This window comes from Triticum aestivum, chromosome 3A (genome assembly GCF_018294505.1).
Source record: "Triticum aestivum cultivar Chinese Spring chromosome 3A, IWGSC CS RefSeq v2.1, whole genome shotgun sequence".
In the NCBI taxonomy this organism is placed as follows: domain Eukaryota; kingdom Viridiplantae; phylum Streptophyta; class Magnoliopsida; order Poales; family Poaceae; genus Triticum; species Triticum aestivum.
In genome coordinates this window covers 653,524,339-653,549,663 of record NC_057800.1, presented here as the reverse complement: position 1 = coordinate 653,549,663, position 25,325 = coordinate 653,524,339, and the positions used below count along the sequence as shown (strand labels likewise).

The 25,325-nt window shown below is 43.0% G+C and overlaps 3 protein-coding genes across 4 annotated transcripts; 1 reads left to right on the top strand and 2 right to left on the bottom strand.

Annotated features, from left to right (window-relative positions):
- Positions 1-1,788: 1,788 nt before the first annotated feature.
- LOC123062957 (CHD3-type chromatin-remodeling factor PICKLE) lies at positions 1,789-12,565 on the bottom strand. The gene is made up of 23 exons (XM_044486662.1): positions 12,321-12,565; positions 11,858-11,896; positions 11,616-11,732; positions 10,373-10,489; positions 10,153-10,272; positions 9,911-10,015; positions 9,325-9,401; positions 9,195-9,252; positions 8,551-8,624; positions 8,170-8,451; positions 7,898-7,962; positions 7,150-7,532; positions 6,397-6,521; positions 6,076-6,268; positions 5,880-5,968; positions 5,141-5,310; positions 4,896-5,050; positions 3,898-3,956; positions 3,538-3,633; positions 3,323-3,435; positions 3,042-3,162; positions 2,928-2,955; positions 1,789-2,854 (listed from the first exon to the last, which is right to left on the bottom strand). The coding sequence occupies exons 1-23, from the start codon at positions 12,433-12,435 to the stop codon at positions 2,103-2,105; spliced, it is 3,453 nt and encodes a 1,150-aa protein (XP_044342597.1). The 5' UTR covers positions 12,436-12,565; the 3' UTR covers positions 1,789-2,102.
- Positions 12,566-15,950: 3,385 nt separating this feature from the next.
- LOC123058951 (galactose mutarotase) lies at positions 15,951-17,470 on the bottom strand. Its single transcript, XM_044481620.1, has 3 exons — positions 17,202-17,470; positions 17,064-17,113; positions 15,951-16,958 (listed from the first exon to the last, which is right to left on the bottom strand). Exons 1-3 carry the CDS (start codon positions 17,404-17,406, stop codon positions 16,098-16,100), a joined length of 1,116 nt encoding a protein of 371 aa, XP_044337555.1. The 5' UTR covers positions 17,407-17,470; the 3' UTR covers positions 15,951-16,097.
- A 2,963-nt stretch (positions 17,471-20,433) lies between these two features.
- Positions 20,434-24,715, top strand: LOC123062956 (probable membrane-associated 30 kDa protein, chloroplastic). 2 transcript variants are annotated; one of them, XM_044486660.1, is made up of 12 exons: positions 20,434-20,581; positions 20,647-20,805; positions 21,304-21,404; positions 21,498-21,608; positions 21,784-21,848; positions 21,938-22,019; positions 22,225-22,299; positions 22,453-22,523; positions 22,716-22,798; positions 23,893-23,957; positions 24,046-24,120; positions 24,367-24,715. In XM_044486660.1, exons 2-12 carry the CDS (start codon positions 20,703-20,705, stop codon positions 24,478-24,480), a joined length of 945 nt encoding a protein of 314 aa, XP_044342595.1. In that variant the 5' UTR covers positions 20,434-20,581; positions 20,647-20,702; the 3' UTR covers positions 24,481-24,715. The 2 variants fall into 2 exon arrangements, with proteins under 2 accessions (XP_044342595.1, XP_044342596.1); XM_044486661.1 differs by having other exon boundaries at positions 20,438-20,581; positions 20,662-20,805.
- The last annotated feature ends 610 nt before the right edge of the window (positions 24,716-25,325 follow it).

Sequence of the window (25,325 nt, the reverse complement as noted above, 5' to 3'; positions counted from 1 at the left end):
CGCCCCTTGGTCACCTTATTTGCAATTGTGCATACACACAACACAATACATGTCGGCGGTTTTCTGAATGGCATGCCATTGATAGAGTACCGAGTTCGCACCGCAATCATGGTTCACCTTCACATTGTAGGGCATGTAGTGCTTGTGCTCATTGAACCAAACATGCATGTACACGTTGGCAAAATGTCACGGCGGTTTGCTTCATGCCTTGAAACTCCACACTTATGCCCAACCATGCCTCGCACACCAAGTGGTCATCTTGGTAAGCTATCAACAAAAAATTGCAACCATGCCTCACACAACAGATCACCCTCCCCCTTCCACCGAGTACATTGCCACTGTGTTTGTTTCAAAGTAAACAATGATAACATCAAGAATATTAGAAACGACATTTGACCGAACACTTGCCGGGCGTAGTGTCTGCCATGGCCGACATCCACAAAGGGCGGAGGATACCTGGGCTGCGGCCCGATCCGGGGTGGAACGGCGGCTTAGTCCAAGGTGGGCAAGTGCGTAGGTGGGGTGGGGAAGGTCCGGCAAGGCTTGAACTGCGGCCGGGGTGGTACAACGGCGGCGGCAGTCTATGAGGGTGCAGATACGGAGCACATGGGGAGGGACGGAGTGGGGGTGAAAAAGGCTCCGGATAGGGTATTTTGGTTGGCCGGGGGTATCGGAATCCGACGTGATGAATATCCTGACTCCCCCAAACCTCCCTAGGTTTGGTTCTGATTTGTGGGATTTCGGACGTAAGTCCAAACAATTTTGATGATCATCGTTGGATGGTAAAAATGTCCAGGCTACCAGATCCGAATATTTGGAGACTATTTAATTACCCGCATTGGTGTCTGCATTGGACTAACGACGCTCACTACTTCGTAAATCTTGGTACAACACTGTCAAGGTCTTGGGGGTTGAACTGGCGTCGTGGAGGGGACTACAACACCCGCCGAGGTGTTGACAAATCAGAAGAGACCATTGTTGAAATAGATTTCGCCTCCCATTATAAATGAAGCCACAATGCCAAACAATACAAGGCAGTGGTGAATCTCTTCTACAAGCAGATCAAGGAATGAACCGAATAGGGTAAACCGCATTGAAAAAACACACGAGTCCACTACAAATGGCAAGGCCTCGCTGTCGGGCATGAGCCTGAAGACGACGCCGACCTAAGGCACATGAGTTCAACACGACATCTCAAAATTGAGTAACAGCAAAGCATCGCCGCCGCCAAACCCAAAGGGACAGACATTGGTCCTGGTGGGTCGCCTCTGCTCCAGTTGCCCTCTTTTCACAAGCCTTATGCATAAGGTCTTTGCATGGCCAGATCCATGGCGAGACCACCAGTCCGGGAAGGACTTCATGCCCACCGTTTGGTGGATTTGGAGGTATAGAAATGCCGCAGTCTTCAGCATCACACAATCCATCATCATGAGTTTACTTCAACAAACGCCCGGAATTTGCTCCTTAGAAAGTTGGGAGTTGTAGATTGGGAGTATTAGCCATGTCAGCAATGCATGGAGACAACTTCTGCATTTCCTCATCAGGAGAGAAAAATGTGCAAATGCCAGGTGTTACCAGACAGTATCAGGAACCATAATTCTTATAACAAGGTAATATATACTCCCTCCGTTCTAAATTACTCGTCGTAGAAATGGATGTATCTAAAACTAAAATACATCTAGACACATCCATGTATCTAAAACTAAAATACATCTAGACACATCCATATCCGCGACAAGTAATTCAGAACGGAGGGAGTAGATGCCATCACTCATAATTCTTACGTACTAGCTATATATCAACAACCATAATAAATAAGGTAATAAAGGTGTCATCACTCGTCAGTTCTCACCATACATGGGCAGATGCCCCAAAAGTCGGCATATAAATCAGCCACATAATTCTACTTACGCAGTTATATAGATAATCCTATACAAAAGGAATGGACGACTAGCCTGAGTTTCTGCATCAACTGTCAGGTGCTACAACAGACTTAACCTCTTCGGTTTCATCATCCTAGGAAGAGCCGCCAGACTCTGACTCTGAGGAAGAGCTACCGGACTCCGAGGAAGAGCTGCCGGACGCTTGAGACTTCACGCCTGCTACAATAGGCTTAACCTCTTCCGTTTCATCTGAGGAAGAGCTGCCGGACTCTGACTCTGAGGAAGAGGGGCTGGAACGGGAGCTACTTCTGGCTTCACAACGCTCACTGTTTCAGCTTTCATGTCTACTTCAGTTCTAGCGCGTGCTACTTCAGGAATTTCTTCATCTGTTTCATCATCAGAGGAAGAGCTACTGGACTCGGAGGAAGCCTCTGGAGCGTACATGTCATCACTGTCTTCATTGTCCGTCTCCTCGAAATACTTCACGAGGTTCCTCTGCCTTCTCCCGCGGCCAAGATCCACCTTGGGAGTGGCAGGCTTGAATACTTTTAATTCCTCAACCTTGGGGGAGGGAGGTACTACGTCCTCGGCACCATGAGGAAAGCTCTCGATGCCGCCAAGATAGCCGTTGCATTCTGAAGTGCACATCTCGTCGCTCGAAGGATCTAGCTTGAGGAGATTCTGAATGGCCTCGTCGTCATAATGGATTGATACAGCTTTAATCTCCTTTTTGTCCTGAATTATCTTGGCTCCATGTAGTAGAATGGACTTCAGCTCATCTGCACTTGGCGGCTTCTTGGAAGAGTTCATTAAAATATTTTCAATGGCCAGCTTCTGCTTAGACTTCTGCAATATCTTCGCTTCAACAGAACATTTTGTAATAAGCTGGTAAACAACCACCGGTCGGGTCTGGCCAATCCGGTGAGCCCTGGACTGTGCTTGCAAGTCCATAAATGGATTGAAGTCTGGATCTGAACACGCAAAGGAAAAATAAGTGCCAAGAGGATTTAAGGTGAATGAAGCAGATAACTAAAAACCACTCACCATATATAATTACTCTATCAGCACCAGGCTGCCATAATATTGAATAATGTTAGTCCAGTTCCATAAAGTGGAAGAAATAAAAACAGATGAGGCTGTGAGTATTAGAATTCATACCAGGTCAATACCTATACCACCAGCACGAGTTGACATCAAGAAAATAAATGTTTCACTTTCAGCGTTGTTGTATTCTTTTATGCTCTCCTGCCTCTCAGAGAGTGCTGTCTGTCCATCAATGCTGCACGCCAACACAGATATATTAAGTCAAAAGAAGAAAGAGAAAAAATGTCAGCTATACTCTGAAACGACTGAAGAAATATTGAGCATCACTGTAGGATAGGATAAATGGAACCATATATCCATCAGAAGATTGAATAGGTCTGATTAATGAAACATACCGTGCATATGTGTATCCCAGGAAAGAAAGGAAGTCCTCAAGAATATCAAGCATCTTCGTCATCTGGGAGAAAATCAATACACGGTTCCCTCTCTCTTTCAATTTTGGGAGCAACTGCAGATTAAGAATTGACGATTATTACATCCAAGAACAAAACATATGGAACAAATAAGCAAGCAACGCTAGATAGGATGCAGTAGTAGTAGGTCAAGGCACCTTCTGTAAGAGTTGAAGTTTCCCTGATGCAGAAACTAGTGATTGGAGAACATCTTCTCCTGCATGTTGTTTACCATCCGATCCTGTAAACAAATACTGGAGAAGGTGAAACAAATTAGCAGGAGAAGCGAGACTTAAAGTTAAAATCTATTAGTTTGCATCAAAACATACTACAGAATGCAGAATTCAAATGCATGACACACTGCACTAAATATGTTATATCGCCACCTCACACAAATCTTTGTCAAAATGTTCCTTATCATAAAATATCAAGACACATGGAATTCCACAAGTTTATGGCAAGAAAGATTCAAGGGAAGTAGATGTAGCCTTCAACAACTAAATGGATGCAAAATCTACCGGATGATTGCAGCATTTTCGCAGTTCCATTAGTACGTTGTTCAGAGAACGCTTCCTACCTGAAAAAGTGCACACAAATCTGTCAGCCCCAATGTAAATACTACTTGGCTAGCACAAGTACATAAGCCCAATTATAAGAACATTCTGTGAAGTTAGATAACTTGGTTCCCACCACTCAGAGATACTCCATGAGAAAATGGTAATACAGATAATACTTCAAGGCAAGCAAGTTCCACAAGTCAAAAATGCTGTCGGTGAGTGCCCTGAAATTTGTTCTTTGCCATTGTAATTTGCTGATCAGAAAATCTAAGCTTGAAGTGTATGTGCCATTTAAGTTTAGGCATAGATCAATCCAAGTATAGTTGGTGAGCTTCCAAGATTTTCGTGGGATGACCCCGTTTTTCTAGTAGTGTTGCAATTAAGTGACTGGTGGTAAAAGCACGTACCACTAGAAGGCCATGCTAAATTGAAGGCCTAAAGAAGTTGCATTGGACAGATATCACTCGCTTTGCAAAAAATGCTCTCCTATATTTAAACTTCCCACGCATAATGCCATAATGTTAGCACAAACCAGCCACCTGGAGGCATTGCAACACCTGCGTATTTTACAGGTGGAGGCTGGACTACAAGTCGTCGACAGAGACAAACTTATGGCGGCTTCACTAGCACTAGGGATCACAGGAAGTGACTGTTGCATGCTAGACACCCAGAACTGACTAGCCAGGTTTTGCTGTTCTGTAGCCTAGTTTTTGCTTTCTTGTAGCCCTGTTTTTGTTGCTATAAGTTCTCTTTTGATTGTTTGTCGCTGACACTAGTGGCATTGTACTAAACAACTTCTCCGAGTGTTCTCTAATACAAAGTGGCACACGTTTATATGCATGGTCGAGAATAACATTAGCAGAAACCAGCTTTATCAAGAGAATTTGATGCAGATTAAGACAAACTAGAAAAGTACATATAAACTAACAATAAATGCAAGTGAAAACTCTTTGACTGACCATCCTGAATAGCACTGTTCAACTTTGAGTAGTTCTTCTCTAGAATATTAATGTAAAGATCTCTCTGAGAATCTGTAAGTGCACACGGAACTTCTACCCACTTCTTTGTTGGCATAGAATCTTTTAGCACATCAGCTTTCAATCTCCTCAACATCCTAGCAAACCAAACATGAAAGAACTAAGAGCCACATCCAAGTTATGAAATAAACAAAGTATATAACTTCATCATTAGAGAGAAAAATCACCTAGGCTTTAAAATCTCAGGAATGCGGGCGATTTTTTCATCTATTGTCAGACCACGCTCAGATTCAATTGGTGAGAACAACAGATCATCCTTTGGGTCAGAGAACTCATTTGGATCAATATAATGAAGCAATGAAAACAACTCCAGGACGTTATTTTGGAATGGTGTTCCCTGTACGGCGAAGAGAAAGAGGACCAAGGTCCAACCACATGATCAGATCATTCCAGAAAAGGGCAATTAAAATGCATTTCAATGAGAAGTACTATAAGCTATATATGCCTCAAATAACATTTTATTTGGTCTATGGAATCATAGGACTGGGGAATAACTTTATAAAGCTTACTATTTAAGATAACTATTCCGAAATGCCTACGGGCAGTGTGGAGTTGAAATATTTGCTCCTAAACAACTACAGTAGGCAAATGATTCATTCCCTCAAAAGTCTATAGACCTCTTTCTGATGAAATTTTTTGACAGAGCTCTTTCTAAAAACAAGGAAATCAATGATACCAAGCTGGTATGCACACATCCAAATCAATGATATCACAAAATATGAGTGAGCCCTTATGGTACACAATATACATCACGGCTAAAGTACAAACTTCCAAGGATCTGAGGTAAACAGGGTGTAATAGTTTGCATGACACAGATGGAATTCCCAGAATTAGACCAGATGGGACAAATCATTACTTCTCAAATTAGGCAAAAGTACACCTAGGGCTAGGGTATGGAAGACTTACTGTAAGTAGCAACCGGAAATCTGAGCTATATTTCAATAGGCAGGATGCAAGATTACAATCAAGCGTCTTCAATCTGTGAGCCTCATCAACTGAAGCGAAAGGGAGGTGATGTACGACAGCAGAAATGTTAACTTTCAGGCTAATAACAGAGACAAATTAAGACTAGATAACCTCGATGCAGCTAAAAAAAACTTACTGACAATCGTTGACCACTTAATCTTTTTTAGAACTGCTTTATCAATTTGGACAATCTCATAACTTGTCACTAGAGCATCAAACAGAGTCTTCCCTTTGGAAGAGTACAGTTCATGAGCTTGAATACACTTTATGGAGTCCTTATCTCCTTGGTAAACAACAATACTAAGATCATGTGCCCAGCGATCAAATTCCTAATACAGAGAACATGCATCCAGAAATTACATTTGACACAGTATGAAGAGTTAAGGACAATGATTTGAGCTCCTTCACTACAAACGTTCAGGATACTATGGCAGAAGATCATGAAGGTTATACAAACCTTTTCCCATTGCAGTAGGATGCTCTTGGGAACAATGACCAATGCAGGAGATGTGGTCAGACTTCCTTTGATTATGCGGTTGAGAAAGCAAACAACTTGGACAGTTTTGCCAAGACCCATTTCATCTAAAAATAGAAAAAGAAAAGGAAAATTTTCCGTTATTGTCTTTACAATATAAATGAGAAAAGAACAATCAAGAATTACGCCAAGAAGCTTCTTCCAAGACATATGCATGCAGTAATTCACAAGTAACACCCTACATCGATGTCTTTGGTAAGAAAAGTAAAAGTATCTCTTCAGACCGGGTTATTTCAGAAGGAACCAAAGTTAATACTGCCTCCGTCCGGAATTAGTTGATGCTTAAACTGATGAATCAGATACATCCGTTTGAGTGTCAACTAATTCCGGATGGACAGAGTGCCAGATTCCATCGCGATAAATTTGTACTCCCTCTGTCCCAAAATTCTTGTCTTAGATTTGTACGGATGTATCAAGTCATGTTTTAGTATTAGGTACATCCGTATCTACACAAATCTAAGACAAGAATTTTGAGACGGAGGGAGTACATAATAATCATTGTACATAAAAACTCCATATGTATTAAAATGCATTAAGATGCAAAACTTTTGTTATCTCAAAAAAATATGTAAGAAGCCCTTGCAACAATATTTGAATAATACTTGGGTCATATATACTGAAATAATAGTATAACATACAATGCGTCGATTTTGACTTTACAGTTCATGAACATACCAGCAAGAATAACGCTCCTCCTAGATTTGAAATTGTCAAGAATCCATTGTAACCCCTGAACCTGGTAATTGTATAGTACATTTTCTGGGACCATCACGTCAATGTTCATCGGGCTTCGTACAGTATTTTTATGCCTTTGGACAAGCATAGAAACAGCTGATGGCACGCCTTCCGTGAAATACGACTCCCATGTGGCATCACAATAGTCAAGTCCTTTCCATTTCACGAGGAACTCGTGTCCCTCAAAATCTTCATTATTATCAAAACTAGCCAGGACGTCACATAAACCATCATAACCAAACTTCCGGCGGCATGCAATGGCACGATCTACTTCAAGCCATTCAGGTTTCCTTTGATCCTCCGAGTATGCCTCTTTAGGTAAGCTGTTGCAATAAGTTTGTATAATCATAAGAAAGAATATGAGAGAGCATTCAAAAGAAGTGGTACCAGTTAAGAACACAGGGCAATTTTTTTTTAAATGGCAAGTGTGAGTTCATTACAGTTCATTATTCATTCAGGTCTTATAGAGTAACCAGAAGGAGAAAACAAATCAGTAGATAGCAGACTTAAACTGCATGTAAAAGGAATACTTGTTTGACTGTTCAAAGATTACATAGATACATAGTTCATAACACGTCAATGAAGAAAACTTTGCCTACATGGACCAACTAGATAATTGGCATCAAAAGGACAGCTTCAGATCTGACGAAAGAATAATAGCAGCAATTATAGAAGGCAAGGGGCTTACGTATTCTTGCTTATGTAGGTTCGTGCTCGTTGAGGCTCAAAAACACGAAGCCAATCAAGTGGAACCTAGAGCATGTAAAATCCAGATGTTCAGTAAAATAATTACAAATTTCACATTGATTGTACTGACATCACATAGACAAAAACCATTCTAACAAAGGAAATATATGTAGCTAACGAGACATGGCGATACATGAGTATGTGGCAATAGGGGCCGACAGCAATGCCAAGGCAGCTACAATAAACAAGAATGTGGCAAGGAGAAAAACAAACCCAGCAGTCGTGATGATGAGAAAGTGATTGCCATTTCACGAGCATTTGATACTGGAAATCTGACTCCTGAAGAATTACCCGTCTGCAACCAACAAGTGTTTGGACCTTTTTTAAGGCATATACTTCCGTCCCCTTAGCCAAGGATGCTTGATCGATTTTGCAGAGAGGACATTCCAAAGTGCCTCTACTATCCTGCATCGGAGGACTAAGACAGAAGGTGTGGAAGCTACGAGAACAGCTTGTGTTCTGGCACTGGATCAGAAGACAGCTACCGGCTCCACTCTGTGCACAAAAAAATCACATAAGATTGACGGATACAAGGTGATGAAAAAAAACAGCTCAAGCAAACCTTACAAAATTCCTCACAGAAATAACATATACCTTACATATTGAGCAAGTAGGTCCACTAGAAGCGCTTTTGCAAAGTTTTACAGTGCTACGCAATAGCTCATCATCTGGTACAAAATAGAAAGTTCATGTTATATTAACCTCGCAACAAGCACACAGGTACCCGACAGGTCATTAAAAGGCAGAAAAAATGCATGAACATGAGTCTGCACTGTCACAGCGGCAAGCTACAGCAAGCATAATTAAGTTGGTATGGCTGCAACATCCACTGTTTAGTTTTCACTTGAGAACATTAATTCATGAATGGTACATGCATATACAGACACATATAGTAATAGTTATACAAGAGTTTTAGAAATTTCAGTGATGAGTTGGCTGTCAAGTACCAACTGTGCATTTACTGGTGGCGCAGTGTAGGTCCTATATGACTCTACTGTTGTCAATATGTCCGATTTTTTTATCTTTTGTCAGTTTGTAAGTGTTTGGCTTTGTGCATCTTAGTTATGCAGAGGCTGGGTGTTGCTCATCATGCTTTGTATCCGCTTGATACTACGTTTTGAGTTAATAAAAATGCCCTTTATAAAAAAAATACTAATTGTGCATAATATTGGCACCGTAAAACCCACCGCAAGGGCAATAAACTGACGGTTTTCAACAAATCGATAACTTATTTATACCTGATCCTGAAGATTTAGACGTTGGCAACATGCACAGAGAAGCTTTAGTGCAATTCTCCTAAAAATGAACAGGAAAGATTTATTACTTCATGAAGAGCAGGAGTTAACAGACTATTTTTTGTGAATTTACATCTGAAACATGATCAGCCTTCTGTTTCTGCTGTAGGCGCTTTGACATTCTTCTGCATGGAATTGCCTTCCTATGATCTGTGGTGATTTCAAAAGTAAAATTTAATGTTGGAGAAAATTTTGTATGGCACATGATCACCTAATTGGCACAGAATAAATACAAATTACTATATGGGTGCACAGAATAAATACAAATTACATGATTTGAAAAGATGTGGTAGTGCTTAATCCACTATGTGGGTGTGTTCATAAGAACTTAAGTCTAATCAAGAGGGGGCATCTGATCAAATGATATGGGAAGTAAGTGAAGGTTACAAGTTTGAACGAATTCAAAACCAAATCATGAAATTTATTGTGCAATGAAACAAAGACAATAAGCAAGCATGGTCCTCCATCGTATCATCTTATAAGGATCCTTGGTTATCCGACTTAGTTTTTTCAAAAGAAGAGAAATGCTTCCAAAAGGCTGCTCAATTTACTCCAGAAAAATGCATATGGAGAGTTTATGAAGCAAAACACACAGAAAAGGGAGAATCATGGTAACAAAATGTAAACAAAAATATTGATCACAAAGTATGCCCACTTACTATCTACAGTGTCACTATCAGAATCGCCGTTGTATGCATCTTTGCTAGTTCCCATTCTGTGCCAAAGACGCTTTGACCTTCGCTGGGGGGGCAAGTGATCATCATCTGCACAATGCAAACTTTAAATTATTTGCCACAGAAGAATGGTTATATGGCTGTATCATTTTGTAGGGAGTATTTTGGTTGGTTAAGACAACATTTTGACAAATTTAGCACACAAAAAGTTGAACACTTGAGCATACCATCATCAGAGCTGCTCCGCGATATATATTTGTCTTCATTCCATTCACCACTGAAATACTCGGATGTAAATCTCTTTCTGAGGTGGTTTGGCCTCCTTCGTCGAACCAACATTTTGGACTCTGACACACCATTTGGAATTTACATATCAAGACATACATGACAACTTCACTCTAATTCATACATCTTCAAGCTACAAAACTGAAAGCAACTCACTCTTACCATCCTCACTGTTCACAAATACATCATGCTGACTCTCCCTGCTACTCAATTCTTGCTTTTCAGTTCGTTCTCTCTGTAGGCGTTTGGACCTTCTACATGGAGGCAACAGTTGCCCACCTGCAGTGAAATAAGTTCAAACTAATATCGTGAGTCAAAATTGTAAAACAAATTGTAACCTTGTAATACATGTGAAACACCATTTCGAATTAACAAAAGAAGGCATATGTAACAACTTCACTCTAATTTATACATTTTTAAGTTTCAGAACTGTAAATAGCTCACTCTCTTACCATCCTCGCTGTTTGCAAATACATCTAGCTATGTGTAATTATGATAAATATCTTATCTTATTAAAAATAGATTAAAGAAGTTTACAGTCACTTCAAGAGGCTAGAAAGTCTCTGCGTTAATAGGCAAAAAGAAGATCTTGGCTGCAGATTTTGGTGGGTTAAAATTTATAATGATGCAAAAATAAACAAATCTGGATAAGAATTGCTGCAGTTGCATAGAAAATTTAACTCCGTTTATGTATGTAGGCACATAATTCTACCAAATTATACATCAGTGAATCGAATGTCACTTGCAACAGAAATGCAAACATATGAAAAAGATTCAGCCTGTATTTGGGCATGTACAGGTGCAGCTGGTGCACAGGGGCCCGAAAATCTTGGAGGCCCCAATTTTTTCTTGACTAGTGGAAATACTACTTACTATTTTTAACTGAACAATTAATGAGCTATAAAAATACAAACTAGCGAAGCTTCGACATTAAAAGATAAAATAACTTGATGAGAAATATCTCATGTTAGATATAGTTTCTCCACCTCACGTGTCTCTTTTACCCTACTTAAAACTCCCAATCCAGCCCATCAAGGAATAAATTAATCGCATAAACCTAACTCTAGGTGTTCCCTCTGCCAATGAATAGTGTAAAGAAGCCATATTGCTCTAATCTTAGAACCATGATGCTGGAAGGATGGGACATTTCATCCTCATGTGCCACTGCCTCGTGCTAAAAGGACGGCACATTTCAGTTAATAGTTCCAAGATGAACCTTTTGGCAGGTTATAATTTGTTGACAGAAAATGTGCAGTGGTAATAAGTAAAACCAATGTTTTCATTATTTCTACATTCATGGTCTAATTTTTAGTCTCGCACTGGGTCCCCATTAATTTCTCACACACTAGGGACATTTAACAAAATAACTCAAAAGAGATATGAGTGTTCCTCCCAACACTCATACCTTCACCATTGCTCGGCATGACATCAGCAGCCTGCACCTCGTCCTCATGCAACTCAGAAGTTGCAGTACCACCGGCGGCTGTTCGCTTCCTGAGACGCCCGAGGTTCTTTGCGGAAACTACGATGCAGTCATCAGTTGTAAACAGAAACAGGGAGTTAGTTAATGTATAGAACGTGAATGGGGCTTCGTGTTCGCGCCTCAAGAGACGATCGATCAGGAGAGATTTGAACTTCTAGTCACACCTTCCGGTGGTTTTGTCTGCGTTGCTGACTTCACCTCATCTGTAAAATAAAATTGCAAAAAAAAAAGTGATAATCCGAACGAAATTTCGCATCTGACACAGTGATCAACAGTTCGACGCTGCAAACTGACCGAAGAAAAAGATGTTGTCCCACAAAAAAAAGCGAAGAAAAATCCAACTCACAAGATTGGGGGACAATTTGTTTCGGGTCGGGAAAAATACCAATCGATGCGCTCTCGAAAACGAAATCGACCGGTGCGCGCATATGCATGGCAAATGCCGGTCATTTCCAACCCCGACCAAACGAGTTACTCGGAAGCTCGCCTAAAGTTCCGACCAACAACCTACAGCTACGTGAATCCGGCGAAACCTCAAGCTAAAATCGCCTGGACGCCCGATCTAAACCGAAATGCAGGAGAAATAAAAAGGCAAGAGTTCACGCACATGCGCCCCGTATCACTCACCATCGCTGAGTTCGATGACCTGGACGTCGGCGGCGCGCTCGTCCGGCGGCGGCCGAGCGGCGGCGGCGCCGCCTCCCCGCCGCACTTTCCACGTCCCGCGCCTCCCCCCTCTCATCGGCGCCGATCGGCCGGGGTTCGCCGCCGCGCCGGCGTGTGGGGCTAGGCCGGTAGGGTTTTCTTCCCGGGTTCGAAGCGACGGCGGCTAGGAGGACTACTGGGATGTGTGTTGCGAATGGGGTGGGGGTGGGGCGTGGGTTTAGTAGCTCGCGCGCGGGTTGGGGGAGAGCACTGGCGGGAAGTTCCATGGCGCTGGTTTCGTAGGTGGAGCCGGTGTTCGAGGCTGGGGAGCGGCATGTGGGTCCCGTGTGGTGGGCTGGCTGTGGTTACCTGTGCGACGGGTCCATGGAGTTGGTTCATGGGCGGGAAGCAGAGGCGGCGCGGGCGACGTGCGAGCGGGGAGGAGACATTAATTGGGTGCGGGCGGAGATTTTCTGCGGCCAGTTGCGCTGTTTCTACTCTGGGAGATGGGAGATTTCTCGGTTGTCGTATGGGAGAAGATATCTGTGCGGATTGTGCGGCGTCCCTAAAATTAACATGTTAGTGTTGTGGTTTTGATAAAATCTTTTGTGGAGATGTTTGAATGTACTACTGGAAGATGTGACAAATTAATGTGGTTGGGTAAAGCAAAAGAGTGCATCACGTCATCATTTTTTGGTCTACTAAATAAACTTTAACTCGACATGTGTTATGATTATGCACGAAAAAAATTCATTCCCAAACCTATATCATGTCCGCTCACCAAAAACATCTCGCGACACATCCCATGCGTGGACATTCTGCTCACCTCACATCTTCTTCTGAGTACTCTCTTCTCTTTGTCGTTCTGCCACCGGTGACAGCATCAACTTCTTCACGTGTCTCTTCGTCCGTTTGTCTCTCCTTCCAAGGGAAAAACGACTAGGGTTCCTGCCTTCCGTCGGCAACGCCGTCGATGTGCCTCGTCTCCTGTGGCCTTAGGGTCATGGGACGCGGTGGATCCCGGCCCGTACTGGCGGGAAGGCTCCGTTTTTAGGTGTTTCTTTGAGTTTTGCTAGAGTTTGTGTCCTATTCTAGAAGGCGAGATGGTGTCGGCTCCCAGAAGATGGAATAAGGTTTTTCCTGCCTAGCCACCGTCCCGATGATGTGTCTAGCATCGTCAGAGGGCGTATGGAGGTGTGTCTTCGATGGATCACGCGAGATTCGGTCGGTGATCATCTTTGGTGGATCTGCTCAGATCTTGTCTTCGTTTGACTATGTACGTATATCTTCATGTTAAATCCTTTTGATACATGCTTCTCTTCATCGGCGGCGGTTGATGTTCTGGTGCACTAGTTCTTTGGGGGCCTTAACACGATGACTTCCAACTCTCTACCACAACAAGTTTTGTCCGGCTTGGAGAGGGAGGGCGATGAAGGCGGTGCGCCTTCGACTCGCTTCAATGCTTTTAGTCGTCGCTAGGTGTTCTACGGATTTGGATGTATTTTTTGTTATTTTTGATATTCGTTGTACTGTCATAATTGAAGATTAATAGGTTGAAAGTTTACCACAAAAAAGGAAGACAACTCAAGTTCCCCGCCTCATGGACCCCCTTTTGTTGTTGCATGTGCTACTACTTGACAATGCCATTATAGGGATCTACTCAAACTCCAAATATCACTTTGTGAATCATCCCCATCGAATGTCTCTGGACTATGTCGCCTCCTGCTTATCATCCCATTCGGACATTGCCCTTGGTGTTCATGGTTGATCAAACAAACAAGGAATGTCTATTTGCATGTGATGCATAGGGAGGTGTTGCGCCAAACCCGCCTCCTCGTATCCTTTCTCCCGATCCTCAACCACCTCATATGCTTTTCCTTATCGCCTAACACCTCTGAATTGTGGGGCCCATACCACGGCGCAACGGAATTTGTCCTCCCCATCATCCACAACTATATTCTCCTCTCTGCACCACACTGTGATCCCTAGCTGAGTCGACTTGATTTGTCTGTTATGTGTTTGTGTATTTTAGTTCTTATATAACTATTGCTTTATGTGCATGCGGATCTCCAAAATCCAATTGCAATCATCAAGATAAATAATAACACTCTCCAAAATGGTGGGGTCAACACTAGCTAAAGAACTGACCTCTCCAAACCCATTTTCATCTATTGCAACCATCGTCATCAATAAAAAATTCATCATTTGCACCATATAAATTTTGTATGCCATAAGGAGTATCATAATTGTCTCCCCAATCAAGAACAGTATAATAAGTAGCAGGCATAACATAATCATCCTCAATAGTGATAATAGACGTAGTGTCACCATAAAAAGCAATACTTTCATCAAGTGCGTCATTTTTTTGAATAGCAAGACCAAAGAAATTTTTCTCCCTGAGATTTTAGCTACCCACTCATCATAGGAATGACCATTAGCTTTATCATAGCACTCATCATCTAGAGCACGGGAATCGATGTCGATGATGACGGAGATGATCCCCCTCCGGGAGAGTACTAGATGAGGGTTGAAAACGAAGATTGCCAAGAAATGCGATGTAGTGGCGGCGAAAAAATGCTCGATAATTAGTGTGGAGGTTTCACTGAATATTTAGATCATCGAGCACCGGAGCCACCTACCCACAGGCCGTAAGCGCCCTTGTAAGGTGGTCGCTTAGGCTGTCCGGGCCCCATCATATTCTTCTGGCACAAATCTTCCCCACCTATTGTCGTTTTATTGTTTCTTAGACTTTTTCAATTTTATTGTCCGACGTCACATCTCCTTCCTCCAATAAAATGGAAAGTACACGGAAATAAAATATTCGACCAGGTGTCCTGCCTAATCCATCACCGTATACTATTTGATAATACTAAATCTTCTTACAAGTGCTGCCAAGCCATATCGGCCCATCAATATTGGGCGAAGACGAATGCTCTATGCAAAGGATGGTGTAAAATATAAACGTTGATAAAATATACTCAGGAAAGTTGGTTATTCGAGCATTTAACTACCGATTTGCTTAATATTGTTATTCATCATAAGTTGTTCAAGAGGCACACTTTCTTTTTTGATGTGATTTCTACTATATATTCAGCCTTCAGGTCCATTTTGTGAGCTTATGATTTCTCCACTTTTACTTTTTCTAGACCAATATTAGCTTTCTATGTCTTCAGTTTTTTCTTTTCGCCCTTACTGCCCTTACATACGTTTTTCTTTTTCTGTTTTGGAATCTTCACATATACACAGCTGCACAATTGTGTGCTTTAAATTCAAAGTGTGCCGGGGTGGCAGTAGAAGGGAGATTGTGACCGGATGAGCCATTGACTTAGGTGGTAAGACTAGATTGGGGAGACGAAGATAGTAGGCAGTGCGAGATACTCTCTCCGTTTGGAATTACTTGTCGCGGAAATAGATGTACCTAGACGTATTTTATTTGTAGATACATCCATATCCGAGGGAGGAAGTACAATTGACGTTGCATTCTAAAATATGGATGCCCATCTCTGAACAGAGGAGGACACGGTCCTAGACACCAAGCAGGGCGCGATGACGAGCTCCCCGAATCGGCAACAAGGCCGAGCACACGGGAGGACGAGCGAGCGAGACATGACATGAGGGAGCCTCACCGGCCGTAACGTAATGTTTATTCATTCCACCGGCAACATGCATGATTCCAAGTCAAAGTATCCTCTCTAGCTACTGCTACGTACTACTACTAACATAAAAAACTTGTTGCCGGCCGGACGGATCGGATCCCGGCTACTTGCCGGCGATCGAGAACTTGTAGAGCATGTAGTGCTTGTACACCTGGCCCGCGCGGTAGATCTCGGTGGGGAACTTGGGGTTGTGCACGGCGTCGGGGAAGTCCTGCGTCTCCAGGCACAGCCCGCCGTGCTTCTCGTACACGGCGCCTCCCTTGCCCTCGTCGCCCTTGAGGAAGTTTCCCGTGTAGAACTGCACGCCGGGCTGGTCGCCCCACAGCTCCATCACCCGCCCGGACGTGGCCTCGCTCACCACCGCCACCTTGCGCACCCCCTGCCCGTCCGCGTCGCGCCCGTCCAGCACGTAGTTGATGTCGTAGCCGCCCTCCACCTCCGCGATGCGCGCGCCGGGCGCCGCCGGGGCGCGGAAGTCGAAGGGCGTGCCGGCGACGGGCGTCACGGCGCTCGTGGGGATGAGGTCGCCGCCGACGGGGGTGACGGCGGACGCGAAGATCTGGACGGAGTGGTCCAGGACGGTGCCCCGCCCGTGCCCGCGCAGGTTCCAGTACGTGTGCTGCGCCAGGTTCACGGGCGTCGGCTTGTCCACGGGGCGGGCGTACATGGTGACGCTGTACGAGCAGTCGCCGTCGATCTTGTAGGTGACGAGCACGTCCAGCGCGCCCGGGAAGCCCTCCTCGCCGTCGCCGCTGCGGTAGTAGAAGGTGATGTAGGGGAAGGCGCCGGTGGCCCGCTCCCGCACCGACCAGAACACCTGGTTGAAGCCGCGGTGGCCGCCGTGGAGCGTGTTGTTGCCGTCGTTGGTGTAGGTGTGGTAGGGGTGGTTCTTGATCGTGAACCGCCCGCCGGCGATCCGGTTCGCCACCCGCCCCACCAGCGCGCCGAAGTAGGTGGTGTCATTCTACGGCAATCAAGAAAAAGGGAAGGATCAAACGAACTAATCAATCAATGTCGGCGGCACCACCACCACCGAGGTTAAGCAAAAGTTCAAGATCAAGCAACGCACCACGTAACCTCCGATGGTCTTGTACCCAAGAACGACGTCGTCGATGCGCCCTGCCAATTAACCATGGATGCATAGATCAGCATCTCCATCTTAACAAGAAACAAAATCAAGGGAATACGTACTAAGAGCAGCCAGTACCGTTCTTGTCGGGGAGCCTGACGGAGAGGATGGTGGCGCCCCAGTTGGTGACGACCATGGAGAACTCGCCCCGGCGCAGCTCGTAGTACCCCAGGGTCTCCTTCCCCGGGTGCTTCCTCGCCTCCACGCCGCCCAGCGACGCGGCCACGGCCAGGCACAAGAGCGGCGCTAACGCCATCATCGTCTTCATGCTCATCGCCGCCATGATTCCCTTTCCAAAGTTTCTAATCTCTAACCGATCGAAGCCGCCTTCCAGCTGCGTGTACTCTTGTTTGCTCCGGTATTTATAGAGGAGCATGGTTAGCACTCGAGAGCTGTCCTGGTCAACAGGGGAGGATGGGATCGGATAACAGACGTCGCGTTAATCTGTGCAGGTTGAGTCGAACCACCGTATTTGACTGTTACGTGAAAAACGGCAACTATCAGGAGCAAAACGTTCGCTCCTCTACTCCATCGGCGCGACGCCTTCCTGTCCCTCGGACGTGGCTATCTCCGCCTCGACTACTTGAAAATCACTGAGTTTTCGTTTATACTCCCTCCGTTTGGAATTAGTTGTCTCCGATATGGATGTATCTAGAACTAAAATATGTCTACATACACCTATTTCTGCGACAAGTAATTTCGAATGGAGGGAGTACCTCACAGGTCACCAAACAGAGAATGTAAAGCCACTGCCCAAAGCGACTAATTGGTCTGAAAATCATGTACTTTGGCCAGAGGTGCGATTGTATTTTTAACAGGAGGTCAATGCTTAGTTTGCACTGTATTTTTTACTTGTGCAATATAGTTCGACCTTACATACCATCCTCTTAGTGTGCAATATAGTTCGACCTTTTAACAGAAATTCAATTCTGAGCCTGAGCTCACGTGCACCAGATGGACAATAAAATCAAGGACAATTTCAAACAAATAAAATAAAATGCTAATTTTTTTGGTAACTAACTTGTACGCTTGTTTTGACTCTGCGAAAATTGCTTAAGAAATGACATTTGTGGTGGTCTGAGAAAAAAAAAGGTGGTTTAAAAAACTTTCAAATTGATGGACAATACAATCAAGGAAAAAGTCAAGCAAATAAAATAAAATGCTGTTTTTTTGGTTTCTAACGTGTGTGCTTGTTTTGACTGTACGAAAATTGGTCAAGAAATAACATTTGTGGTGGTCTGAGAAAAAAAAGGCGCTTTAAACAACTTTCAAAAACAAGCTTTTTTCGTACCACTATATTTTTTATGGAGCAACATCAATGTCATTTCTCCTTGAAAATTTGCACACAACTAGAACATGTGAACACGTTTATTGTTAATCCGTACTTTTGCATTTTGTTTATGCGGGTGCATGAGCTCAAGAACCAAAACTTCGCTGCACATCATACCTATGTTTCAAAATATAAGGGGTAGGAGTATTATTTTTCTGGAAAGTCTAACCTTTTAAGTTTGATCAAATTTATAGAGAAGTATATCAAAATCCATAATATCAACTCCATATGATTAGATTCATCATGAAATGAATTCCCATTTTTTTAATATTATGGATGCGATATTTTTTGTTCTGATCTTGCTCAAAGTTAAAGAAATTTGACTTTTCAAAAAACTAATACCCCTTATATTTTGGTGCTGATAGAAGGAATATTTAGTCTGGCTGGTGGGGGAGATGATGGAGTGTATTTTATTTATTATTTATAATAAGGTGATTCCATGGGCCTTTTGTGGTGTGGTTTTGTGCTATCTGCTAACCAATGTATATTTATGTGGGGAAATTTCTATGTGGGTAGCTGCATTTACTATATTGATGTACAATATCACATGGTGACACTTCTTTTTCTAGTGGTGGGAGGGTGTGTGGAATTGATGTGTTTTTATAGGCCGGTTGTTGCTAATTGATTTGAAAAATCGTTGGCCCGGTCAAAATCGTATACCAAATCCAAAATTGAATACCGCAATTGCATGAAAAAGCTTCAAAATTAGGGAACATAGGACAATAAAAGAATTAAATGGAAGAGCTCCTTGAGAATTTGTTGATCTGATCAAAATTGGGTGACCCAATTATAAATTGAACAACTCAATTCGGGTGACCCAATTTTAATTGGAGAGTTCAATTGTATGTGGGCTCTTTAAAACTAAGGAGCATAGTATTATAGAACGCATAGTGTATAATATAAAAGAATTGAATGAGAGTGCTTCGAGAAATTGTTAACCCGGTCAAAATTGGGTGACCCAATTTTAATTGGAGACTTCAATTAAATGTAGGCTCTTTAAAACTAGGGAGCATAGTGTTATAAAGGATTAAGCTATCTAATGGTGGTTCCCATATCCAAGCATAAAATGTGAAACCAACATAATATTGTTTGGGCAAATAAAAAAACCTTCAGTGTGTATCATAAAATAGGAGGAGGGGGGGGGGGGGTAGATCACCCAATCAAACATGGCTTCCAGTAGTGTTGCAAATCATGGACCACATCAAGTTGTGAGCTTCAGTGTTATTCTCTCTCCGTTCATATGGCAAAAAGTCAAATGCGCCAAAGCCAATTGTCAGGGCGTTCAAGACAAGGTGTTCACCTCTCTCATGATCTGCCATACCTCTCATTGAAGTTTTCCTCCAAGTTCTATATAATTCATCCACTTTTTTAAAATGATAAATTAATGTCTCTAAAAATGCTTTTATTTTTTAGAGAAATGTGTACAAAATGCTAAGGCAATGTCTTCTTCTGGGCCATCATGCCAGGCCAGGCTTGGCATTTTCATTCAAGCGGGTCTTTGCCGATCCTCTAACATTGTGAAGGAAAGTCACCGCGCTACAGTGTTTGTCTAGTGTAAAATGAAGAAGGAAAGTTAGGGACTGTTAGTAGGTAATTAGTCAGTTGTTTACTGTTGGTATTTACTGCAGATATAAATAATTTAAAATTAATTTTATTTCACCATCAATTTGTTTGTATGTAACTATTATAACTGAACACAGTAGATCATCAATTTGCAAATTAATTTAAGTCATTTTAGCTATATAATCATATGGATAGAAAGAAGGAAAGCTAGGGTATTGTAATTTCTCTAACTTTCCTTCACAATGTTAGGGGATCCGACTCCCGTATAAAGGTAGAACTTTTTGAAGCACTGACTTCACTGCGTGATACATGATGTCAAATAAAAAAAAACACTGCGTGATGCACCGGCGCACACCGAGCGAGCCCGTGTGCCGTCCGATCTAGCGTGCACCGTCCAGATCGGGGCGGTGGAGAGGGCTCAGCCACTTTTGCGACAACGCCCCCGTTCCGCAGCCGATTCACCAAACAAACCTTGAAATCGACCCAAGCCGCTGTCCGAGCCGCGCCGCCAGTCTCCGGCGACCCCGAGCCCCAACCATCCCATCTCCGGCCACAGGAGCTCCAGGTACGCTTCCCCTCCACGTTCTCCTCTTTGCCTCGTCCATCGGTTCACAGGTTCTGAAATTCCAGGGTCTGCAACTCTAGGGTTCCTCTCTCCATCTTGTCCTCCGCTACGCCCCGAATCGATGGAGATCAGGGCCCCGCCGACGAGCCTCAGGCTCGCGACGCCGCCCGCCACCGCAAGCTTCCGCCCGGCCGCCCTCCGGACCTCCTTCCTCAACGGCAGCGGTGCGTTTCTCGAGCTCGTGCCCTGCGCCCTCGTCTTTCATGTGCTTTGTGGCAGAGATTGCTGTAATAAACTTGTAGCTGTGGATTCGGTAGCTAGTTTATAGTTAGTACACCTATGCTAGCGTAGAGGTCCAAATTGGAAGGTTGATAGGCCGAAGGTTTGGGAGATTGTGATTATTGTTTCTTTATGGTTGTGGAACTTGCTCTGAAACGAGCCGGGTTGACCTCCAAATCTCCAATAGCATGTTCATTGAAGCCATTCCATGCTAATTTGCGGTTCCAACTACAAACTATAGCATGTACTATTAAAGCATGCCAGATATTTACATTTTATCATGTCTCTTAATCTTCTTAGCTTACATGCCCAGACAGTCACTGATGCTGGTAACATACATTAATATGGTTGCAGTAGAGAGCATATGGAAGTGCATATTGTAGTTATTTAACGATGAGCCAATGGCCATGTTGATGACCTCTAATTGGCTACATCCTCTGCAGTTTCTCTTCGAGCTGTGCAAGTACGCCAATCAAATGTCAACAGATTTAAGTGCAACGCCATACGGAGTAACCTCTTTGATAGACTAACTAGGGTTGTCAGCGTGAGTAAGGCCATTTCAGTCAATACTTCGTTACACAGTAGCATAGTTTTGTGTTTATTTAACTAAGTGCTTGTGCCTTGTTGGTTTTTCTAGTCCTATGCAAATGCAATTCTGAGTTCATTTGAAGACCCTGAGAAGATCCTAGATCAAGCGGTCTTGGAGATGAATGATGATTTAATAAAGATGCGGCAAGCCACTGCACAGGTTTGTTGTGTTTACTGTTAATCCTAAAATTTCACCAGTTACAGTTGGCTGCCTCTTGTATTGTCAGGTTGTTTGTTTGGATCTCTATGCATATAGATGTAAAATGGAAATACAAGCCTATTGTACAATATTCTTTTGCATTCAACCTGATAACATGTTTTTTTTTGGGGGGAAGGTCTTGGCATCTCAAAAGCGGCTCGAGAACAAGTACAAAGCTGCCGAACAAGCTGATGCTGATTGGTAATGTTAATGTCACGGGAAACTAAAAGCTTACATTTACCCCTGTCATCTGTTTGTTTTACACTCGATGCCATTTTTCTTAAATGTAGGTACCGGAGGGCTCAACTTGCTCTTCAAAAGGGCGAAGAGGAACTTGCTCGTGAAGCCCTTAAACGGCGTAAATCATATGCTGTAAGTATCATGTAGGTCTAGTGTGCTGGATCAAATGTCTGCCCAGTCACACCGTTACTAAAGTGTACATGCAACTTGCTATTAGAAACAAATCCTATTGAATGTTTGCATTATACATGTATGTGCTATATACATCTTATGTCAACTTGTGTTAATTCGTATGCTAAATTCATGTTACAGTCTTGTTACGTGTTTGTGTGCTTAGGAAAACGCAAGCTCCTTAAAGGCCCAGCTTGATCAGCAGAAGAGTGTCGTTGACAATCTTGTTTCAAATACCAGGGTGAGTTTGTTAGTTTTAACAGCAGGAATGCTCTTTTCCTGAATACAAATTTGTATTTTTCTGGGACCATGTGTGTCACAGGGCGAACACTATCTATTTGTATTTTTGGCTTTATTTTCAACTTTTTTTAAACATGTATATGTCATTCTGTAGCTTCTTGAGAGCAAGATAGCAGAGGCCAAGCAGAAAAAGGATACCCTAAAAGCCCGTGCTCAATCAGCGAAGTATGCATCATTCATTTGTTGGTTCTGTCTCGGCGCCCATTGCTTCATACTCCCTCCGTTCCAAATTACTCGTCGCAGAAATGGATGTATCTAGAACTAAAATACATCTAGATATATCCATACCTGCGACAAGTAATTCGAACGGAGGGAGTAGTTTCGTTAATGTGATAATTGGCCTTGATTTTTCTTTAGGACCGCAACAAAAGTGAGTGAAATGCTGGGGAATGTAAATACAAGTAGTGCCCTATCAGCATTTGAGAAGATGGAGGAGAAAGGTATTTCCTCGTTAGTGGTTTTCTCCTACTAGTGTTATTTATTTTGTTAAGTACCCTCTTATTTGCATAGTTAGTATGAACTGATATGGGCATAGGCCAGATGCAAGCTCAAAAGATGCTAGAGTACTCATGGAGAATATCTGGTGCACTGGTGCTTGTGGTGCTACCGGTGCACCGAACTCATATTGCACATTTTAAGATGTTCAAAAAATTATGAAAAAAATTCAGCACATTCACACAACATCAATGTAGATTGTCACAAAATTTCAAGTCAAAATTCGAAGCATGGCTAAAAAAGAGAGAGACAAATTCAGCACTGAATAGTAGATAACATAAGTTGGGCTTTAGATTCGGCCCATTATCACATTGATACCAAATTTGTCATTTTTGTATCTCAAGAAATGTTTTAAATTTGACATGAAATTTTGTGACAACATACATTGATGTTGTATCAATTTGCTAGATTTTTTTTCTGATCTTTTAAAATGTTCTACGGCATCTGGTGCACCGGTAGCACCACAAGTGTTGGTGCGCCGAATACATTCCCGGAGTACTCAATCAGCAACCTTAATGACTCAGTAGAGACTCGAACCTCAAAATATGTCAAACTATCAGTGGCCTAATATTCAAATGCATCAGGTAGCAATTAGAACTAGGTAGTGGTGTTTTTTTTTCCTCCATAAGTTGTCACAATTGCCAGCCGCTGTATCATCAAAATGCATCTGGAACTTTTTTTGCTGTTGCCAAAAATCATTTGTGGTTACATTACATATCTAGTTTTCAAGCAGTGGATAGTTTGGCCACTTGCACATAGGCTGATGATTTCAACAGAATCTAGCGTTTTATGATGAATATTTTGATTGACATGTTGTATCATCTCCTATTTGTGTTGTTATATGTATGACCTTTGTAAATTATGTTATAATCTTCTTGCTTGTGTAGTGAATGTTATGTGTCTTCTGTTGGTCGGGAAATTACATGTGCCACTAGTTTCTCTTACCGGGCGTGTTATCAGCGAGCCGACCAGTGATATCTCGTGACAAATTATTTGTACATTTTATTCTTACCAATAGCTACATGTTTTGTGCTGTCAGTTATGACTATGGAATCCCAAGCTGAGGCACTTGGTCAATTAGGAGCTGATGATCTAGAAGGAAAGGTAAATCTGGAGCGTGCGTAGTAACTTCTAAAGATATTCATTGTGGTAATAAGATCTGACCCGCAGTAAATTTCTTTTTTGTCCACAGTTTGCGATGCTCGAGACTACATCGGTGGATGATGATCTTGCACAAATGCGAAAAGAACTGTCCGGGAGCTCTTTGGTATGTCTCGTCGTTTTGGACTCGGAATTATAGTGGTTTTAAAGTTGAAATTGAGATTATGTCTGCTTTTGATCATGTTCCCTTCCTGTTGGGATGTGCACCAAAACACATAGGAGTAGTTGGATATGCAAAAATTAGACCATAACCTGGCTAGCCAACTGTAAATACAAAAGTGAATGTGATATGCCTTTGTTATTCCGTCTGTTCCCTATATAAATACATGACTATGTTTCATGTCACCTACAGAAAGGCGAACTTCCTCCGGGTAGAACCACGGGCAGCAAATCAGGCAGCCCTTTCAAAGACATTGAGATTGAGAAGGAGCTAAGTGAGCTGCGGAAGAAGGCCAAAGAGTACTAGATTTTGCAGGCTTGATGAAATGAAACCACCTAACCGAAGAACCCCAGAAGTTATATAGCCTTGCAGATTTTCAGCAATGTGCATCCGGGGTTCTGAACCCATCAGTGCACTTCTTTTGGTAAAGGTATATACAGTTGTGCGAAGAGTTCTCTCGCAGTTTTCCTGTGAATGGCAGTCTACTTTGTACAGTTATATTTGTCACATAATGCAAATCATCACACCCTTTTCGAGCTTAGCCAAGAGCCCCAGTTCCCCATCCTCGTGCGCCTGACTGTCGTCGATGCTGGGCCTTTCCCGTTGCTGCCCATTCTTTCTAACTGCATTCCAGGGACCATGCGTGCCCTTCTAGAAGGAGAGTGGCATGCCCACTAGAACCGGCCGCAGTTCTGAACCTGCACGGAGCCTCTCATCCATGGGTTTTTTTTTTTTTGACTTGTCTGATCCATGGTTTCTGCCTAGCTGTGAAGTGATCAGGATATATCCGTTTATCCGTCCGGCTGAAAAATGTGCGTTGCACACCAACCACAGCGTCAATTTTTGAAGTCACCAAACCAGGTTTAGGGGAAGATATCAGTTGATACCATGATACGGGCTTCTAGGAGCCCTTGGATCTCAGATCGGACGGCTTCCGGGAGTTCTTAAGCATTTTGCAAGAAAATCATCCGGGAGTCTCAAAATTTCACGTAGGTACAATAAACTCTCGGGAGATCCGACGGCTCAGAAGCTCGTATCACGGTATCGCCTAAGTGTTGGTATCACCTGATCTATTTTTCCCAGGTTCAGATGAAGGAGAAAGAACGAAGGTTGCCCTTGCCACTGTCGGTCGTGATCAGACGGAAGCAGCA

What these genes read in the sequence shown, in the direction of transcription:
- LOC123062957 (XM_044486662.1), bottom strand. Translation starts at nt 12,435, where the DNA reads ATGAGAGGGGGGAGGCGCGGGACGTGGAAAGTGCGGCGGGGAGGCGGC. An exon ending in AGGCTGATCATGTTTCAGAT is followed by an intron (nt 9,253 to 9,324) that starts GTAAATTCACAA and finishes GTTCATTTTTAG; the next exon opens with GAGAATTGCACTAAAGCTTC. An exon ending in ACCTACATAAGCAAGAATAC is followed by an intron (nt 7,533 to 7,897) that starts GTAAGCCCCTTG and finishes TTATTGCAACAG; the next exon opens with CTTACCTAAAGAGGCATACT.
- LOC123058951 (XM_044481620.1), bottom strand. Translation starts at nt 17,406, where the DNA reads ATGGCGGCGATGAGCATGAAGACGATGATGGCGTTAGCGCCGCTCTTG. An exon ending in CAGGCTCCCCGACAAGAACG is followed by an intron (nt 17,114 to 17,201) that starts GTACTGGCTGCT and finishes GTTAATTGGCAG; the next exon opens with GGCGCATCGACGACGTCGTT. An exon ending in AGACCATCGGAGGTTACGTG is followed by an intron (nt 16,959 to 17,063) that starts GTGCGTTGCTTG and finishes TGATTGCCGTAG; the next exon opens with AATGACACCACCTACTTCGG.
- LOC123062956 (XM_044486660.1), top strand. Translation starts at nt 20,703, where the DNA reads ATGGAGATCAGGGCCCCGCCGACGAGCCTCAGGCTCGCGACGCCGCCC. An exon ending in TGCGGCAAGCCACTGCACAG is followed by an intron (nt 21,609 to 21,783) that starts GTTTGTTGTGTT and finishes TTTGGGGGGAAG; the next exon opens with GTCTTGGCATCTCAAAAGCG. An exon ending in GAACAAGCTGATGCTGATTG is followed by an intron (nt 21,849 to 21,937) that starts GTAATGTTAATG and finishes TCTTAAATGTAG; the next exon opens with GTACCGGAGGGCTCAACTTG.